The sequence below is a fragment of the Cetorhinus maximus genome, chromosome 20 (genome assembly GCF_964194155.1).
Source record: "Cetorhinus maximus chromosome 20, sCetMax3.hap1.1, whole genome shotgun sequence".
Taxonomy (NCBI): domain Eukaryota; kingdom Metazoa; phylum Chordata; class Chondrichthyes; order Lamniformes; family Cetorhinidae; genus Cetorhinus; species Cetorhinus maximus.
The window spans coordinates 57,806,034-57,827,868 of record NC_135898.1 but is presented as its reverse complement, the minus strand read 5'-3'; the positions used below and the strand labels follow the sequence as shown (position 1 = coordinate 57,827,868).

Genomic DNA, 21,835 nt, shown 5'->3' with positions numbered 1-21,835 from the left:
AGACAGGCATGCCACCACACCAATGCAGCACCTAGCCCAATAAGCCCTCAAGTTATTTTACTCATCTAATAATAAAAATTGATGCATGGCAGCTTAAAAAAAGCCCAGTTTTTAGACATTGATGGTTTTTGGATAGCTGGATTTGAGACACTGACCCTGTATTTCAATGTTTGTTACTTTCAACAAGCCACGGGCAAAATGGTAACTGAAAAAATGTTTCAAAATTATTTCTGTTATGCAATCTGCACAGAAGCGTCTTATTAACAAAATTATACTTCAGCCAAATTTGAGTTATTTGACATATTTGAATATTCTCCAGCCAGCTGCAATGGAATGTAATGGACAGGAGCTGTGTGCTATTCTCACAATATTTTAACTTAAAGACCAGCCATGGAATTATATGCTCATGTGTTGCAGGTCGCATTGTTCCAAGGGTTAAACAATTTAAAAATCGAAGCTTTGAAGAGATCTTGTAGGCACAAGCGTTTCTGGTTCTAAATGTAAATAGTTTCCTCTTGTCCTCCCTCCTTTTTAAAAGCCCCTTCTCAAAGCAAATATACCTTTTATCCTCAATCCTTGTAAATTACCACTCCACCAACTTTACTCCTGTGGTCCTTGCAAACTACCTCTCCACCACCTCCGATCATCCATTCCTCTCCAATAGGCTCCCAAATCTTCACCCATCTTTCCCACAACTTTGTTTGAATCTCTCCCATCAGTTTTCTGTCTCTTCCACAAAACTTAAAACAGCGCAAACTGAAGTGAAGATGGGATCCTCTATGCGACTGTGTGACTATGATACACTAGCCCTCTTGCTCACTCCGCAGTATTTGACATGATCAATGACACAATCTGCTTCAAACTTGTCTCCTCCATTGCTCATCTCAGTGGGGCTGCCTGCCTTTAATTTTGCTGTTACCTATCAAACCACAGCCAGAATGCCTGGAGCAATAGACTTTCTTCACACCCATGGACCATTTACTTGGGAGTCCCCAAAGGATCTATCTGTGGTGCTCTCTTGTTTTTCATCTACATGCTGCCCCTTTGAGGTAAATTTACATATAAATTTAAATTTATAGGAACAGGTGTGGTACAAGATTTTCAATAAAAAACTGAGGTACCCAATGTAAATGACAAAGAATACATGCAAGCGTACATAAATATACTTCAGAAGACTTTAGAAGTTTTGCTCCAAATTCAATCCAAGGCAATTAGGTGTAGTTCAGAAAATTGTTGATTAGTGAGACACTAGTTTTCCTCACATTCAGGGAAATCCATGGTGAATATGATACATTCACATTTTAAAGAGAAAGAAACCATATCAGGAAAAATTCAGATATTACTTATAATCAATTATGGAAACTAAAGCCTATAGTTGTTGTAAACAAAACTTTGAATTTGTTGGATGAATATATGTAAAATATACAAGCATTTACACATGTAAATTCAATTTCTAGCAAAATATACATTTTAACATGATAATTGTGTGTTATACTCTGATTACAGTTCAAATTTTATGTTAAATATATTTGGTTAATTTTAAGCACAGGGGATTAAATTTGCAGGATCCGGTGCTTACCAAGGTGCAGTCTCTTTCTACCTTTGTGATGTGGAACGAGAACTGGTTTCATACACAAACCAGGGAGAATCATGGGCTCCATTCTATATGCCACAGGATCCAACTGCAAAGGAATCAACAAAGACTTGCTTTAAAGTAGTAGTTAGACCAATTTAAAATTTACAATATGAACCTCCCTGAAGGGTAAATTCTAATTAAACTTAAATGGATTCAGTATAATTTCCCAGCTGCACTGTGAAAGAAAATGACAGCAGCTTCGTTGGAGGTTGTGAAAAGTGATCCATTCGCCAGAATGTTGAAGCTGAAATTGTAAAACATAAATGTGAAACTGAACAGAAACAATTTACAGTTACAACATACCTGTAGTCATTGGTTATGCATTGTGTACTGCACACCAGATAGTTCTGGTTGCGAAAAAAATAACTTCTTAAACTTTGGTGTCATAATAAACATTAGGCTGAAGGCATAGATTTAACTATTGAACTGAAGCAGTTAGCATCCAAACTAATTACTATTGTACAGGAACACATGATCTTAATAAAACTGGCTCAAAATGTAGTTATTAAAAAAAGGGATACACTGAAGAAATTGGATATCTGTACCTAATAATGAAAACTCAAGAAATGTCATTCTTCTGAGCAAAGAGATCTCTGGAAGGGCATAAAAATATTGGTTACCAAGATGTAGGTGCACAAGAATACAAAAAAAAAGAAAAACCCATGCTTATATAGTGTCTTTTATGACCTCAGGATGCGCCATAAGGCTTTAAAACCATGACGTGTAATCTCCTTTGCAATGTCGGAAATGTGGCAGCCAATTTGTGCACAGTAAGGTCTCCCATACAGCAATGAGAAAAGCATATATAGTCTGCAAGACAAACTGACCAATTTCCAGGCAAAACTGTTCTCTTTGTTGACAAAATATATGTGTGATTTAAATTCCTCATCTGGCAATGGAACCCATACATGCCCCTCAGACTTTCAGGGCTTTGCTAACTCATGCTCACTAAATCCTCTATAAATGTGCCAGAAATAAAAAAAAGTGAATACAAAAAACAGAAAGATGAATGTGATCAGGAATATAAATGCTGCCTGCATTCTGTACCACAGGATGTGATGTACAAGCTTTATTTTCACCACTGTAATTTTAAAATAAAATTGGATGTTACAGCAGTCAGAAAACAAATATTCTAATATTTCAAAAGCCAAATATATAAATGTAAATTTTTGTTCCCAAGTCCCATATTTTAAAAAAAAATCCTAGTGCTCTCCAAAACAGTCGTTTGGTAGTACAGAACTTGATAATTGCTGAAAAAGGAGACATGCTGTTGAAGCTTTTCATCTTGCAGTCATCAGAACAGTTCACAAGAATTGTAAAGGGAACAACAAATTACATTGCATGAGAAGAGAGTGGTGATTGGCTGGCAAGTGAACTCTGATTGGTAGAGGCATTGCCATGGAGAATGCACAATTGTGCTAAGAATCACAGTGACAACCAATTTAAGATTATCAGTCGGACTCGCAGTGTGGCTCACTTATGCGTGCTAGAAGCTACATATGCTCACACACAGGGCTCTGCTTGACATCAGTTAAATCAGTTCATAGAAGGGATCAAACCGGTGATATACCAAGTCTTTATGTTCACCAGCTCACTATATGAACTTTGAGTCATCAGGACAGTATCCAATGCTATTTTCTAAATATTGCGTTTGTGTTAATATCACAAATTTAAAAGATATAGAATGAAATATTCTCTGCAAAAAGTTGTAAGCAGGAATTATTTCCATCAATACATGAGAGAATTTCCCCAGGGAAAATCATGCATCAATCAAAACCCTCCGGAAGCACTGCAAGAATTTCATTAACATTCTTAGACTTGCTAGTCAATTACTATGTATCGCATTCAAACTAACTGGATGCCTTTTTGATTAGAATATATTAACACATTCCCAAAATATAAAATCATTAGCTAATATATTTACAACCAGTTGTCAATAGCTCTGCAGTTAATGAAGTAATTAACGATTTCAGAGCTATACATCTAAATTTAATAGAAACGAGCCCAACTACACAAAAATTTCAGAATACCACGATGTAATTTTTAAAAAGCATACCAATAAACTTGTTAAATTAAAAAATAAAATATCGCAAATGCTGAAAAACAGAATAGAAACAAGAGGAAAAGCTGGAAATACTCAGTAGGTAGCATCTGTGGAGAAAAGGATGTCAGTCAGTCGACATTTCAGATCTAAGGCTCCAGATGTTTGGTTCAGTGGCAGCAAGCTTACCTGAGTCAGAAGTCATGAGTTCAAGTCACATTCCAGCCATGAGCACATAATTTAGCCTATTACAGTATACTGCTGAGGGAGTGCAGCAATGTTGAAGCACCCTTTGGCTGAGATGCTAAAACAAGATCAGTAGCTCTCTAAAACAAAAACAAAAATACCTGGAAAAACTCAGCAGGTCTGGCAGCATCTGCGGAGAGGAACACAGTTAACATTTCGAGTCCGAATGACCCTTCAACAGAACTGTTCTGTTGAAGGGTCATTCAGACTCGAAACGTTAACTGTATTCCTCTCCGCAGATGCTGTCAGACCTGCTGAGTTTTTCCAGGTATTTTTGTTTGTGATTTGGATTTCCAGCATCCGCAGTGTTTTGCTTAAATCAGTAGCTCTCTGGTGGATGTAAAAGATCTCATGCCATGAAGAGAAACAGAAAAGTTCTCTTGGGTGTCCTGGTCAACATTTATCCCTTGACTAATATCACTATAAAACATTGGTCGTTTGGCAGTACAGAACTTGAGTATTGCTGCAAAAAAGAGACTTGTTGAAGCTTTTTGTCTTGCACTCATCAGGACACTTGGCAAGAATAACAATATAAGGGGAAAACAATAATTTATACTGTATGTGAAGTGTGCTCTGAATGGTTAGCAAGTAAAGTCTGATTGATAGAGGCGTTGCCGTGAGAATGCATCAGTGATGGTGACTGACAGTTAACTGCCAAGCATTGTTTGAAATTTAAACCAGGCATTGCCCTGAGGAATGTGTCAGTGAATGGCTGTCACTTATTTTGTTTAGCTGAAATAGTGTCTACTTCCAAACAATCGGCACTCACTTCACATACAGTATAAATCGTTGTCTTCCTCTTATATTGGTAGTCTTGCAAAGTGTCCTGAGTGCAAGGTGAGAAGCTTTAACAAGTCTCTTTTTCAGCAATAAAACATTATTTGGTTATTTTGTTTGTAAAACCTTGCTGTGTGCACATATGTTGCCACATTTGTCTGTATTACAACAGTGATTACACTTTATTGGCTGAGAAGTGCTTTGGGATGTCCGGGGATCAAGAAAGATGCTACACAAATGCATGTCATTTCTTCTAGTGCTAAAAATCTTTATAGTTAATATTCAATTATATTGATTTGTACTTTTGTTTAAAAAAAGGGACATTTTAACTGATGCTTAAGAACATTTTTGTCTTAAGATGGACAACTTCCTGATTCCTACAAACTCTTGCGAATCCCTTGTAGGGTTTCCCACCCTCGTGGAATGGCTGGGAGACCCCTGGAATCACCCTCAATCTCCTGGTGGTTATAAAGAGCAGTCCGGGAGATTTTTAAACTAATAGGATTTGCAATTCCCAACAGCCTGGAGTCCACTTAACTGAATGGCAGCACTCCCAAGCGGGCACAACCAGTGCGATAATGTTTATGTTGTGGCCACACACGTATACTGTGCGTGTGGACGTCGCTGCTTACTGTCCATCCTGTTATTTCCTGCAGCAGGCAGTGTGAAGAGTGAGCAGAGCGAGCAGGCCTCCAGTCGAGTCCTTGAGTGATTGACTTGAGACTTAGAGGGAACAACAAATGAAGGAACCAGCCCAGCCAGGAGGTAAGGCAGTGATTGGGCTGGGTAACTGAATTGTCTTCCACTCTGAACTTCCAACTACTCCGGCTAGAAGAAATCACCACTCCACACCCTGGAAATTTTCCAGAAAATTCAGACAGTGTACTGTCCCCCAGGTCCAGCCCAGCCTAGAAGCGGCTCTCTGGACCCCAGCTAAAGGAAGTCCCGAGAGAGGCCAAGACTCACTTGAGGCAAGGAGGAGCTAACCTGCTTCCACTTTTGCTTTGCTGCGGGACTAGAAAAATTGCATTGATTAGAAAGGCTTAAATGCCAAACTTAGAAATTGCTCCGACAAGAGACTTGAATAGTCAGAGCCCCAAATTAAAATAAAAAATGATGGCTTTATTGTGCATGGGTTTGCAAATGATAGGTCAAAGGTCAATCAATGATGTCATCATGTTCAGGAGTGGGGGTGGAATCTCCTGGAATAGTTTTACTCAGAGTTGGCAATCCTAATCTCTTGCAAATTGTAGCAATGTAACTTATTGCAAATTTCTTTTAAACATTGTAGGATAGCATTTGTGCTTAACAGAATCGGCCAAATCAGTGCAAAAGATGGGGGAATTTTAAGCCTGAGTTACACCTAAAACCATTTGTGCTCAAGTTTCTGCAATCTTTTTACGCTGGTTGAAGATTCAATTCACTGGGATCAGGCCCCACCAACAAATCTGATTGAGCCCCCAGGTTGAAATTGAGTGTTTCAGCCAATTGCACTGGTTAGGGAATGCTCTGTAAATGCTAATTTTCTTAGGTGAACAGGCACTAGTAGTGTACATGTTTTAAAGTTCCTTTATACCGAAAAAATATTCAATTTACCAAGAAACTGAGTGGCATACAATTAAAATAGCAAATGGTTCGGTATAGTTTTTTGGTCATTTTAAATCAGGTTACTGACAGTTGAAGGGCTGGACACCCTTATGAAAAATTCCTTTTTTTGTGTGATAAACCTGTTTTCAGCTGTATTAATAAAACTGCACCAGGTGCCCACTCAAGCATATCAAGTAATAATTTTCAGTGAAAGAAAAAAAATAAACCATGACATCAAATTCTGCTAACTGGTTATGCTGTTTCATGCAAAATTTTAGGTTAATGATTATGCTAATGATTTTTATTTAGTGGAAACGTGAACTGTAAACTAAAAGAGGTGCAATTCCAAGTGCATTATGGATACCATTTCCTGTTTATACCCAAAACTTCTCCATTGTTTTCCAGAGGGAGATTTAGTAAGGTACAATATATTAAATACAAATATACAAGACCTATTTTAATAATATATAGTTATTGATCTTCAATGTCCAGGAATATGTTGAGCAATAAATTCCACTCTCTAGCATATGATTTTGATCACCCAAGATTCTCAAATCTGTTGCCAAGGATTTTTGTGGGTACGATTTACTTCAAATGTTTTGCTGCCTTTACACAAATTGAAAGGAGGAAGAAAGCAGCAAATAGAAACATCAGGGAAAATAGAAATGTAAAAGAGGTGAAGCAGGCCAAAGAAAGTGAAAGAGGAAGACAGATGAAAACAAGGAGAATATTTTTGAGACAAGAAAAAACTTGAGGCTAAGAGAAAAACAATGCAAGAGGGATTGAGAAAGATGCAGAAGGAAGGAAAGAGGAGATGAGAAAGAGTGAATACAATCCAGATTTCAAACGGTTGAAAACAGAGCATGCCTAAAATCATACTGATGGGCGAGTCTTGAAAACTTCTTGTGTACTCATGGTTAACTAAGAATACTAGTGAACATACCAATAAGCTATATTTAAAACTTGTAGCTCTTTAGCAGAATGTCGTTCTTATTCTGCATCTTCAAATTTGAAAGGTTGGCTCATGAGCTAGTGTTACAAAGCAGGAGTCCAGATTTGGAGCGGTGGCTTATTCCTCCCTTCACTATGGAACCTGATTGTAATCAGTTAATTTAGTGCAACAATTTACATTTATATACCTATACCACATTTAATATCATAAAACGTCTCAAGATGCTCAACAAGAGAGATAGCAATAAAAAAATGACATTCTTGATACAGAGCCAGAGGAGAAATCAGGAAAGATGACCAAAAGTTTGATCAAAGAGGTAGTTTCTTAGGAGAATCTTATGAGGAGAGAAAGAGGTAGAGAGGAAGATGGGAGGTTTGTCAGGAGAGCATCGGAAGTGTCAAGATTAGGGGTAACAAATGCATAGGATGAAGGTTTCATCAGCAGATGAGTTGAGGGAAGGTTGGAATCAAGCAATGTTACACAGAGGTGGAAGTAGGCAGTCTTGATGACAGTGTGGATTTCTGATCAGAACCTCAACTTGGGGTCAAGCACAACACCAAGGTTGCAAATGGTCTTATTTGGCTTAAGACAATAACCAGGTAGGGGGAAAGTGTGGACAGGAAATGGAATTTGTGATAGGGACCAAAGACAATGGGTTCAGTATTCCCAATATTTAGTTGGAGAAAATTTCCTTGGCAGATGTGTGGAACTTGATGTGTTTTTGGATGGTGATACCAGGAAAGCATGTAGGATGAAAAATAAAAGGGGGCCAAGAACAGATCCTTGAGAAACTCGAGGTAACAAAGCAAGAGTAGGAAGAGAAGCCATGACAGATTATTTTCTGGATATGATTAGAAAAGTAAGAATGGAACCAACCCACACATCTTCACCCACCTGGATGGAGAGGAGGAATTGGAGGGGGATGGTGCAATCAACTGTGTCACAAGCTGCATACAGATCAAGAATGATAAAAAGGGATAGCTTATCATGGTCACAGTCACAAATAAACTCATTTGTAACTTTAACAAGAGCCTTTTAGTACTGAGATCAGGATGAATCCCTCCAATCATGTTTCCAAAGATGGAATTGTAGGAAAGATGGGCACCAATTTGAGATGAGACAACATGTTCATGGGATTGAAGGGGAAAGGAGGTTGTCAATGGGTAGTAGTTTGAAGGACTAAAGGTCAAGAGTATGTTTTTAAAGAGAGGAATGATGACAGCAGATTTGAAGGGAGGGGGACAGTACTTGAGGAAACAGTTAACAATATCAGCTACTATGGGGCCCAGTAAGGGAAGTGAGTTGCTAACCATTTGCTTGGAGTAGGATTGAGGGAGCAGGTGGGTCTCGCACCAAGATGAGCTCTGAGAGAGCATTGCAGGAACAGAAATAGAATCTGGAAAAAGACATGAGTACAGGGTTCGAGGAATGGGGAATTTGTAGGAATGTTTGTTGGGAATTTGGGAATGCTAGGGAAAGGGTGTGGCGGGGGGGGGGGGGGAGAGCAGCAGTGGCAGCCAGAAGGATAGTCTCAATTTTTCTGACAAAACGAGATCTTCACACTTTTTATTCAGTCACGGGATGTGAGTCTTGCTAGTAAGGCCAGCATCTGTTGCCCATCCTTAACTGTCTTTGCAAAGGTAGTGAGCCGCCTTCTTGAACTGCTACAGTCCATGTAGTGTAGGTATACCCACTTTGGTGTTAGAAAGGGAGTTCCAGGATTTTGGATCCGGCGACAGTGAAGGAACGGCAATATAGTCCCAGGTGTGGTGTGTGACTTGCAGCGGAACATGCAGGTGGCGGTGTTTCCATGCACCTGCTTCCCTTGTTCCTCAAGGTGGCAGAAGTAGAGGGTTTGGAAAGTGCTGTTGAAGGAGCCTTGGTGAGTTGCTTCCGTGCATCTTGTAGGCAGTACACACTGCTGCCACTGTGTGTTGGTTATGGAGGGAATGAATATTTAAGGCGGTCGATGGGGTGCCGATCACATGGGCTGCTTTGTCTTGGATGGTGTTGAGTTCCTTGAGTGTTGTTGGAGCTAGCCAAGCAAGTAGAGAGTATTCCATCACACTCCTGATTTGTGCTTTGTAGATGGTGGACAGGCTTTGGGGAGTCAACAGGTGATGGTGGAGGTGGTAGGGGAGAGTGCTTTCAGAAGACAGTTTGTGCCGGAAAAAAGGTGGCAAAAACAAAAAAGACTGCATTCTAACCTTCTTGGTCTGTGGTACTCAGTACATGCTGTGTTTACCAACAAAGCCATTTGCGGATATTTATTCATTTTCAGGTTAACAGTGTCATTTGGGAATTAAAGGTGATGACATTTTGCATCCACGTTGGAGTAGACTTGGGAGCATTTTATTGGAAATACTGCAATCATTAATGCAAATCAGTCTCGAAAGGGAATCAAGTCATACCCACAATTTGATCTGCAAATTTTCATTGAACTTTTCTCATGTGCACCAAACCAGTTCCTATCATTCTATCAGTAAGACACATTTATAGGAAATTGCTTCTTTTATGATTTTAAAAACATCAATGCTCAAGGAACTTTTAAAAATCAGATAATAAATGATTTTCAAATGAAAAACATCAGCCATGTGTATACATATGGCTATGTAATTGCTTAAAAGTGCTACTTCAGAGTTGCAACACCCTCAGCATAAATAGCAGTTTATTACTTTTGTGGAATTGCAATATTAAATTGGACAGAAAAAAAGTGGTTTCAAAAATGTGATGCATATGAGGATTAAAATTTTACAACTGTGTTTTTGAAAATAAGCTGAAGTAATTGGGTAATGTTCTAGGCCCAAACATCTTCAGCTGCTTCATCAATGACCTTCCTTCCATCATAAGGTCAGAAGTGGGGATGTTCGCTGATGATTTCACAATGTTCAGCATCATTCACGACTCCTCAGATACTGAAGCAGTCCATGTCCAAATGCAGCAAGACCAGGACAATATCCAGGCTTGGCCTGACAAGTAGCAAGTAACATTTGTGCTACATAAGCAGCAGACAATGATCATCTCCAAAAAGGGAGAATCTAACCATCACCCTTTGTCATTCAATGGCATTACCATCGCTGAATCACCCACTAACATCCTGGGGGCCTTACCATTGACCAGAAACTGAAGTGGATTAGCCATATAAATACTGTGGCTACAAGAGCAGGTCAGAGACTAGGAATCCTGCAGCGAGTAACTCACCTTCTGACTCCCCAAAGCCTGCCCACCATTTACAAGACAGAAGTCAGGAGTGTGATGGAATACTCTCCACTTGCCTGAAACTCTTTCGAGTTATCAACAGTCACAGATTGCAACTCTTTTGAGTACAATCACAGTTCTTGGTTTCCGGGAGTGGGACATGAACCCACAACCCTCTGATTCAAAGGCGAGGGTGCTATGAACTGAGCCACAGCTCCACTTGCCTGAATGAGCGCAGCTCCAACAACACTCAAGAAGGTTGACACCATCCAGAATAAAGCAGCTCGCTTGATTGGCGCCCATTACACAAACATTCACTCCCTCCACCACTGGCGAACAGTAGCAGCAGTGTGTACCATCTACAAGATGCACTGCAGCAACTCACCAAGGCTCCTTAGGCAGCACCTTCCAAACTCACAACTGCTACCATCTAGAAGGACAAGGGCAGCAGAGACATGGAAACACCACCACCTGCATGTTCCCCTCCAAGCCACTCACCATCCTGACTTGAAAATATATCACCGTTCTTTTACTGCTGCGGGGTCAAAATCCTGGAACTCCCTCCCTAACAGCACTGTGGGTGTACCTACCCCACAGGGACTGCAGTGGTTCAAGAAGACAGCTCACCACCACCCTCTCAATGGTAATTAGGGCAATAAATGCTGGCCTAGCCAGCAACGCCCACATCCCGTATATGAATTTAAAAAATTTTGCCATTAATACAGTATTTTTCCTATTCGCTGAAATGCTAAATCCAATGAAAATTTGTTATGCAGCAGATTTTTTTTTAAGCAAGACTATCAAAAACTAGGCTTGTTATTAGGTTGTCTTGTTAACATAATTTAAATTGATTCTCCCTAGAAATTGGTAGGGCTGTTTTTACTGCTGCATAGTAACTTTGGAATTGTATATAAGCGTTCACATTTAATAAGAACAGAAGAAATAGGAGTTGGAGTAGGCCAATCGGCCCCTTGAGCCTGCTCCACCATTCAATCAGATCATGGCTGATCTGATCGTGGCCTCAACTCCATTTTCCTGTCTGCTCCCCATAACCTTGGACTCCCTTGTAGAATAAATGGTCTGTTTCTGTGTTATAAATAATGTGTAATACTTAACAAAAATAGAAATACCTGGAAAAACTCAGCAGGTCTGGCAGCATCGGCAGAGAAGAACAAAGTTGACGTTTCGAGTCCTGATGACTCTTCAACAGAACTAAGTAGAAATAGGAAAGGGGTGAAATATAAGCTGGTTTAAAGGGAGGGGGGGAAAGAAAGGGGGGGGGTGTTGTTGGGACAAGCAAGCAGTGATAGGAGGAGATAACCAAAAGATGTCACAGACAAAAGAACAAAGAGGTGTTGAAGGTGGTGATATTATCTAAAAGAATGTGCTAATTAAGAGTGGAGAGCAGGACAAGCAAGGTGGCTCTAGTGGGGTGGGGTGAAATAAGCGATGGGTGGAATACATTTAAAAATAATGGAAATAGGTGGGAAAAGAAAAATCTATATAAATTATTGGGAAAAAAAGGGGGGAAGAAATGGAAAGGGGGTGGGGATGGAGGAGGGAGTTCAAGATCTAAAGTTGTTGAACTCAATATTCAGTCCGGAAGGCTGTAAAGTGCCTAGTCGGAAGATGAGGTGCTGTTCCTCCAGTTCACCTACATGTGTAATACTTAACTCATTGCTCAGAAATATCTCGAGTGCCTCACATAGGATGACGATTCAACATTCATGCAAGGTGGCATTTTCAGAACAAACCAACAATAACGCTGAACGTCTGGAATTCTCTGCCCCAGAGAGTTGCGGAGGCTAGATCACTGAAAGTATTTAAAGAGAACGTAGATAGATTTTTAAAATATTAGGGTGTTGATGGCTATGAGGAACTGGCACGAAAGAGGAGTTGAGGCCTGGCGCAGATCAGCCATGATCTTATTGAATGGTGGGGCAGGCTTGAGGGGCCGAATGGCCTACTCCTGCTCCTATTTCTCATGTTCTTATGTATTCTCAATATTTTAGTTGAAACCATCCAAATGCATTTATGTCATATGGAGTATAAGGAACTTAAACACATTTTCTGTGCACTAAGATTAACTGAAACACTTTGGGGAAAACAAAGTATATTATCCAATTCTATTTGTCAGGAGCCATCTCATGCACATCTTGAGAAAATGATTGTTGGAACAAAGCACAAATGAATGTAATGACGACGATTCCTGAAGTGCCGGATCAATTTCTGGTTCAGTAAAGATCAAGGGGTTCAGTCAGGAAACACAAAAATTAGGTAACTAGATCAATAACTTACATTTACATAGTGTCTTTAATACAGAAAATCATCCCAAGACCCTTCATAGACATGCGATGAGAGGAAGGATTAGGGGAGGTAACCAAAAACTTGATCAAAATGGTGGGTTATAAGGCAGGCATTACAGGAAGAAATGGAAGTGGAAAGATGGAGGAGTTTGGGGGTGGAAACGCAGACGAAGGGGGAGGTAAAGATGAAGATCATCATTCTGTGCAGAGGTTGGGGGAAAGAAATTAGAGAGAATGCCTCAGTGAGAAATCTGGGGTGGGACAATAGGCAAGGATTTTAAGGGTGGTGAGAGGGATGGAAAAGGGTGAGGTGCTTGAGGAGCAAATAGAATAAAAGACAACATGTCCAGGAGCTGGCAGTACACTAAATCTGAGAGTTGTGAGGATAGTTATGTAACACTACATTGCAGTTGAGTAAAATTGTCACTTCGAGTTTTGTTGAGTTTTATCAGTTAAGATAAATAGGAAAGAATTGAAAAATGCACCATTTAAAGCATAAGTAATTGTTCTGCTTGGATATTTGAAATTTCAGTATATTAAGATGAATCCTCTGCCGTTTCTCCATTGTTCAGGAGATAGGCTATGATTAAATCTGAAATTATCCCTTTAATTAAAGGATTGTAAATGACAATCGTTCTGTCACACACTGTTGGTGATCTTTGGTTCTCCTTCCCAACCCTCTTGGGTAAGGCTTAAAATCTAATCTTTTGCCATTGAGCAAAGAACTAGAGGATACAAGTCTGTAAGGTAACAAGCTTCAAGGTTAGATGATCAAGGTGGGAAGAAACTTCTTTCTGCTCCAGAGTGGTGGGACATGTGCAATAGATTTCACTAAAAGCAACCGTGCATCAATTAATTCCTTCAAAAGGGAATCAATACTCCATGTGAGCCATGAAGATAAGGAAGCACAAGATAAAAGATACAAGAATTTAATTTCCTGAGAGCTAAACATAAATTCACCCTGACCCCTAAATTCATTAAGTAGAAAGGGGGAAAGACCTTCAAATTTACACAACGTCTTTCACATCTGCAGGACATCCAAAAGTGCTTTGCAGTCAATTAAGCACCTTTTTTTTTGGAACTGGCATCACTGCTATAGACTAAAAACTTCAGAACATCGATCCACTCTCACATTTTCATGATTAACTTTGGCCTGCAGCCTTCACTTGCAGCAACCCCTTTCCACATAGCTGTACTCATATCAGTTACTATCCTTTAACCTTCAATCTCAATCCCAACTAAATATTTATTGAGCTTTATTTTTAAATCCAGGTACATTACACACCAACTGGACAGCCTTTGCCTATTAAATCCTCAAAGACTGTCAGCAACTTAACCTATTGATTCAATATCCGTGAAAACAATTACTTATGTTATGAATACTTATTACGACAACTGTACTTCAACGACTGCTGCAACAACCACTACAACTTGCATATATACAGCACCTTTAGCTTAGAAATACATACTAACAGTCGTTTGTTAATACAGGGCTTGAGTATTGCTGAGAAAGAGAGAAATGCCATTGAAGCTTTTCATCTTGTACTCATCAGGACAGCTACGCCAACAGTAAAGGGAACTGCATGAGAAGAGAGTGCGGATTGGTTGGCAAGTAGACTCTGATTTGTAGAAGTTTTGTCATAGAAAGTGCAGCAGAGAACGGCTTGCTTTGCATTCAAACCAGGCCATTCATCTCTGATTGGTCAAGGCATTGATATGGGGAATGAACCAGGGAACGGCTGTCCCCAAAGCTTTTGTTTAGTCGGAAAAGGCATGATGTGTGGATTTACTCCTTCTGCCTGCAAAGGAAAGGGCCCTGTGTGCGAATATACATGGCTTCTGGCATGCATAAGTGAGCCACATTGCGAGCCCAACTGATAATCTTAAATTGTTTTTCAGTTTAATTCTTAGCACAATCAGGATTGAGGCCCTCAAGTGCTGTCCAATCGCAAATCACATCGAATGTTGGTCACTATGTTTTGAGTTTTGCAAGCAGGGGCTGTTGGGTATGGTCAATATTTTGCTCGTTGCGAAGAGCTGAAGGGTCGTGCTATTTGATACAATTTGCCAGTCATTGGGATGTATGGCCTACATACTGGCACTGAAATTCATATACCACATTGCTCATTTGTTTGATAGGCAAAAAGTCTTTTTGGCTTGACAGCAGCATCCTTTTCGTGGAGAATACCACTCGTGTTGCTATTGCATACTAACAGCGTGCAGCGGCTAGCTTCACCTGTTGCTCAAATACCAGAGTCCACTTGCCAACCAATCAGCACTCTCTTCTCATGCAGCATAAACTGTTGCTCCTTTTACTGCTGGTTTATCTTGCGTAGCTGTCCTGATGAGTGCAAGACAAAAAGTTCGATAGCATGCCTTTTTTTCAGCAATACTCAGATATATACTAATAGATACCAAGCCAAAGGAGTTATTAGGAGGGTTTGGTCAGAAACGTGTTTTAAATGAAATTTTAAAGAGGTGGAACAGCAGACGGGTTTATTCGGACCCTCAAGTCTGCTCTGCCATTCAATAAGATCATGGCTGATCTGGCTGTGGCCTCAAGTTCACATTCCCATCTACCCTTGATAACCTTTGACTCCCTGTTAGTCAAGAATCTATCTACCTCTGCCTTAAAAATGTTCCATGACCTTGCCTCCACCGGTCTCTGGAGAAGAAAGTTCCAAAGGCTCATGGCCCTCAGAAAAAAAAAATTCTCCTCGTCTCCATCTTAAATGGGAGACTCCTTATTGTTAAACTGTGTAAACTTTAGGGAGCCGACATAGGAACAGGACACAATAGACCAGTGTCAGAGGAGATGAGAGAGTTCTGATGATGGGGAAAGCTGAGTCTGGAGGAGATGAATGAGATAAGAAGGGGCAAGATCACGAAAAGATTTAAACACAGGGACGAGCATTTTATCTTTGGTAGGTTGTAGGACTGGGACCCAAAGGAAGGCAGCATAGGAAGGGGTCATGGCCAAATAGGTGGTATGGGGTAGGAGCTGGTCAGCAGATTTCTGAATGAGCTGAAGTTTACAGAAAATGGAAGATGGGAGACTGGACAGGACAGCACTAGAATATTCGAACTGGAGGGTGATAAAGAGCTTGAAGAGCAGATAGGCTGAGGTAGGAAGTGTGCAAGCACTTTTTTTTAGAAAGGTGAAAAGGTCTCACTCTGTTTTTGAATAGTGGGGTAATATTTCATGTCTGCAGCAAAGGATTTGCCAGTTATTTCCAGCATAAAAAATGGATCACAGTAATCTATTCCTTTCATCACTAAACTTAAGCACGTTTGAGAGTAGAAGATAACATTATACTTGGAAGCAGATTACACAACATCCGAAATTTTTAAAGATCCTCCACCTTGTCCAAACTCATAAATTTGCCTCTTTGAATTACAAGGTTGACAACAGCTAGGCTACTCAAGGTTACTCAGATTATGTCTCATTTAATGCTTTTACAGTACAGTTTTATCGCGATCAACAAAGCTTAAAACCAGGATATCCTTATTAAGCTGGAAAGCAATCTGAACTTTAAAGATTCTCAATTAACACTGAATATCTCAGCCTCAAGAATCAGAGCAGCTACTAACACTGGCCTTTGATTTAACAAATTGAGTTATTTAATTCCAAGGACATTTTCCAATTTGGTTAATTATAAATGCTTTAAAACTTGTGAAAACTGAACACAAAAAGCACATTTGGTCCATCTCCATACACCCGATAGGCTTCAAAAGCTTGATTTTACATGTGTTATAATACTTGCTAGCCTTGTTGCTGAAGTTCCAACTTAAACTAAAAGCTTTTTAATTCACAAAACAGGAGAGCATGCTGATTTCTTCTGTTTTGGAGTCAGACTTTTAAAATACCTACCCAACCACAACTCACCTATAATTAATCTCAGGGACTGTAGAATTTAGACTCTGTATCCTTAAAGGCATAGACTATATCAAACGCTGCTCCAGTTTAGCAGTACAATACATTTAATACATTGTCTGTTCAATGTTGTTATAAAATGGCATAATCTCTGCCTTACCACAAGGAACCCAGAAGATAAAGTAGGGGGACAAATACAATACTTCATGTCACACCCGGAAATTTTGGTGTCACATTTTGAAAAAAGGGAATTTATAAAAGAAATAAAAAAAACTGACTGCACTCACTGATTTCTTCTGACTTTGTGCAAGCAGCTTCCAATCTATACAAAAATATTTTATCAATTGGCCTCAAAATTGTCAACAGGAGGTCCCTATTTTCAGCAATAAAATCATGGGCCAGATCTTCCAAGGAGTGGTAATCACCATTGGATTGCCACTCCGCTCCTATTTTCTTTTTTACATAGCACCAGAGCACCGCATTTTAGGCCCAGCCTTCCGAACCGAATGCACCTGTTCTGGGAGTCTTGTCTTCGTAGGGCAGGATTGTTAGGGAAGCCAAGCCACACTTCTTTTTAAACAGTACTAGCTGCCATATTTTGGTAAATCTTCATTCACTAACCTAGTAAAAAGTTTTGGGACATTTAAATAGCTTTTCAGCGTGTCAGTGAGCTAAGTAGATAGGGAGGCAGGGCTGTAGGCCGGCTGGTCCCGAGGGCCAGTGGCGGGGTGGAGGGGTCTGTGGGCCGGGCAGAGTCAGAGGATCAGTTGTATAGTTACCCAGAGTTCGATATGGTATTTTTCTGTCTAACATTTCCTGGATGGCTATCCAGGTAAGTGAATCACAACTCTATGAAGTCTCCGACTGTACCTCAGAGTTGGAAACTTTTTCCAGAGGGTCCTGAGGAATTGCCCATAAGTTGAACCTTCCCAGGCAATTCCCGCAGAGTCCTTGCGCTGGGTGAGCAGTCCCATAGCGTATCTCCAGGGTATGACCATCCAAAGACTGGAAGATCAGGGCCCAAGTGGCCAAAAAGGAATACACGACTTCACCTTATCAGAACATGTGTTATAATGTACTTGTTCCTAGAAAACAGTGTTTCCTCTGACTTAATCAGCTCCTTGCAATATGTTAGCTTTTTACTAAAATATGAGCATATTACACTGCATCTTACATATAGGTAATATTGCTACAATCCGGTTAGGGACCAGCAATTTTTTGTTTAAAGTAGGCAAAGTTTAAGATCCTAGTGACCCATTAGGGGAATAAAGCAATCAGATTCCATGGTTTTAACAAAACAGAGTGAATGTTATTATACAAATTAAAACAATTTCCAATGTCTATCATACACACTAACATTCAAAATTAACATGATATAATTATGAATTAACAGGTAAACTGTGGTCAAATACACTACGCTGCACATTAAATGGCAGATGAAATCAAGACAGGTCCCATGGATTCCTCAACAGCCCAGCCAGATGTCAGTGACCACTGAGAGTCACAGAATCTCATTAACTTTGTCTCCCTCATGAGGGATTTCAACTCTTCACTTTCGAAGATCTAGTTTCTGAATTCTCTCAAAAGCTGCTCCGACTTGGATTGTGTCAACAACTGCTCACCTCCTGATGGTTGAATCTCTACTCCTGTGGCTGCATTCCACAGGATTCACAAAGTTGCACTCCAATTACCTGCACAATTCCAACTCTTTCACAGACCGCTAGCTTCACCAAGCTGGTACTGCCCCTGAGTTTCTCCAAACTCCAGTCTCCCGGCTGCACCAAGCTCCTAAGGTTTCTTGGAGCCCTAACTGCCTGGCATGGACCAGTGACCTTTGCCACCTTCTCAGCACCCCAGGGCTTCTGAGCCTTAACTGCCTGGAGCCTGCAAACAGCTCCCAGGGCTCCTCTGTGAGCTGCAAACCACACCAGGTCCAAACTGCAACTAACCCTCTCGCCCAGCAAAACTCCACCCATATCTACGTCAACACAGCCTTTCAGGGTTCAATGAATGTTTTTGAACTAATTCAGTAACTCCCAAACAAAACATCTCTCCAGAAGGCACTTCCTTGCAAGCAGTTTAGATGTCACCTCTCCAGTTCAGTAAGCCCACTTGCTGTTTTAGGATCTTATCTTTCTAACTGTTAACCCCTTAAGTTAAACATCGACCCAACATTTTAATTGTAATGGACTCCAAGCATCTTTAGTTCCATTTATCCCATTTTCTACAGTTAAACTTTAATTTTCTCAGAGCTAAAAATTACCTCTAAACTATTAACATGAATGATGAACTGGATATTCGCAATAATATACACATATAAAAAAACACTTGCATTTATATAGCATCTTTCACAACCTCAGGACATTCCAAAGCATTGGAATTCCACAGCCAACGAAGTACTTTTGAAGTGTAGTCATTGTTATAATGCAAACATAGAAAATGACAAAGGAAAAGACTGCCTGGTCCATTGAGCCTATCCCTTTTTTTCCTTTCTTTATTTATTCACAAGCTTGCAAGGCCAGCATTTATTGCCCATCCTTAATTATCCTTGAGAAGGTTTTTGGAAGCTGCCTTCTTGAATACATTTGAGTGGCTTGCTAGGCCATTTGAGAGAGCAGGTAAGAGTCAAACATAATTCTTTTGGGTCTGGAGTCACAAAGTCCAGGCCGGGCAAGGGTAGGAGGTTTCCTTCGAGAACCAGTTGGGTTATTACGACAATCCAGCAGCTCCATGGTAACCATCACTAAGTTTTATTCCAGATTTATTAAATTAACAGAATTTAAATTCCCCAATTGTCATGGTGGGATTTGAAGGCACACCTCCAGATTAATAGCCCAGGCCTCTGGATTATAAATTCAGTAACATGACTACTCTGCTACCATACTCTGATACTCTACATCCTTCATACTGCGATGGATTGTCATATTAAGATGCCTGAATTTTTAAAACTCAAAATGTAATTTAAAAATAATTAAGAAGTCGTTCACAATGGTCCATGGAAAAAAATGGGATTAAAATTAATTGCTTTAGGCATTCTTGGTCATTTTCATTCCTATATTTGAAAGACAAATCAATACTCAAGCTTCAGGAGCAAAAGAAAAAGACTCCTTATGCAGTTGTTTTTAAACTACTTTTATCTTTAAAATACTCATGAGCTCTCACCCCAAGAAGTAATTATTTTACAGCTACCCACAACATCATGACAAGACCCATGTTCAGTCCTTTCCTTTTTTAAAATTTGACTCTTAAAAGACAATGTAGAGCACAGCAGGTACATTTTGCAGCACAATGCAGAACCAAAGTTTAAGTTTTAATTTGGATTCACTATCCAAGTTACAGATTTTCACTTGTTCTGTAAACAACAGCTAGTTGATCTTATGCAGTGCATATCTTATACCGATCAATCTAAATTCCTACACTGGGACTTTTCAAGGTGGTGGCTAAATCTTTCTTGAACAGATGTTGTCGTCACACATGACTGCCAAGCGAATTAAAATGCTCACCACACTTATGATAGTTGCTAATAAAAACAATTCTACCTTCTGTTAGGAAGTTGGATGCTTAAATTTATGGATTTCTCTTTGGCTGCAGATCTCTCCATAGCTGAGAATATCGTACAGATTAGCCAAGAATTAAATTACTTAAGAGCAAAGACGTTTGAATATCAGTCTAAGGTTCCAACCACAGAATCTCTGACTTGGGAATCTAATCCTCTTTTACAGGGTCACCTAGAAACTTCTATGCACAAGACAACAAAAAGGTGACACGAGAAAGATGAATAAAATTCACTCACTGCAAATCTAATTTAATGTGTATAGCCAATTTCCCCATCCCAATTTGTCTTCCTGACAATTAAGAGCTGAATCATCAATACCTTACCAAGCTAACCAGGTATTCCATTCCATGGCCATTTTTCACAAATGAAACGTTGGAGTTGGGCTCTCAAAATTAATATTCATTATTAGAAAGTCAATGTTGTCTAGGAAGCTAATTGCGAAAACTAATTTTATAAATTCTCACTGCACAGTATAATGGTTGTATAGAGCTACTTTTTGAAAAGAAAAATATGATTTTCCAAATGAACTGCATAGAGAGATTAAAAACATTTTAAAACCTTCCAAACTCAGATCTTTTTCCAGGATATCAGTTCCACCCTTCTGACAGGATATACCGTACAAAATATATGGGGAAAAATTCTAATGAAAATACTGGCGAGAATGAAGAAAAACAAACACATGTGGATTTCTATAATAAAATGTCTTTACATAGGATGTATGTTACATGCAACTGCAACTATCTGTGGTCTAGATTTTTGTTCTAGTATTTTTCAGACATCAATACTAAGTCTTTTGCAATGAAACACTAAGCAATAAAGATTTATTTGCCTGTCCCGTCCACACACCACTGAAGATTCATCAAGATGCTGGCCTTAAGAATAACCTAAATTATACCAGTAAATAGCATAAGAAAGCAGAGTCTAGGTGAGTTGAAGAAACAAATAATGTTCGACTGAACATTGCAATAAACCTTAGGGCTCTCTCAAAATACAGTCAACCCATCACTATTTTAAAAATCTGAAGGATGTAGAATATTAATAATACAATGTAATCAAATAGCAGAGTTTACACTACAATCTGTCTTCAAAAATCAAATAAATGCAAGTCACAAACTGGCACTTAAAACCCATCTCAGAATAAGTTAGACTTACTGGATGATAAATATTGAAAAATCTCTTGCAGGTTGGTAGTCGGTAGTTTTCATCAATCTTCTCCAGCCCACGCACTGTGAGAAACATACCAATAGGAGAACCCAAGGCAAAGAAGTTATCTGGTTCAAATTCAAGTGTTTGATAAGCCACAGACACCTGACAAAAAATACAGAGCACAAATGTAAATCAAATTAAAAACAAATGAACCATTCTGTTCACACAATATGAAATCTGCTTCATCATGTGTTACATGTAATAGTCAAACCCATGATGCACTAGATTTAAGAATTACTTATAGTGAGACAGCATGAAATCTGAACAGTAATATCATCAGTAATGCAAGCTTTGGCTTTATCACAGTTAGTGAAAACAGTTGTAACACTAAAAAGTAGGTATTAAAAAAAAATCACTTCCTATCTAACAGCATTGTTTTCTATCTCTGATACTGAATTTATGGCCGAACTGGTCTGTGCTAGTGTTTATGCCTCACATGAGGCTCCTTCATCCCTA

At 39.5% G+C, this 21,835-nt stretch overlaps 1 protein-coding gene across 1 annotated transcript in view; it reads right to left on the bottom strand.

Annotated features, from left to right (window-relative positions):
* sec23ip (SEC23 interacting protein) overlaps window positions 1-21,835 on the bottom strand; it is a 126,117-nt gene that overhangs the window by 49,997 nt on the left and 54,285 nt on the right. The window contains exons 14-15 of the mRNA XM_078564771.1: window positions 21,326-21,481; window positions 1,580-1,682 (exon numbers count right to left, since the gene is read on the bottom strand). Coding sequence (XP_078420897.1) covers window positions 1,580-1,682; window positions 21,326-21,481 — 259 coding nt within the window. The remainder of the gene's footprint in view (window positions 1-1,579; window positions 1,683-21,325; window positions 21,482-21,835) is intronic.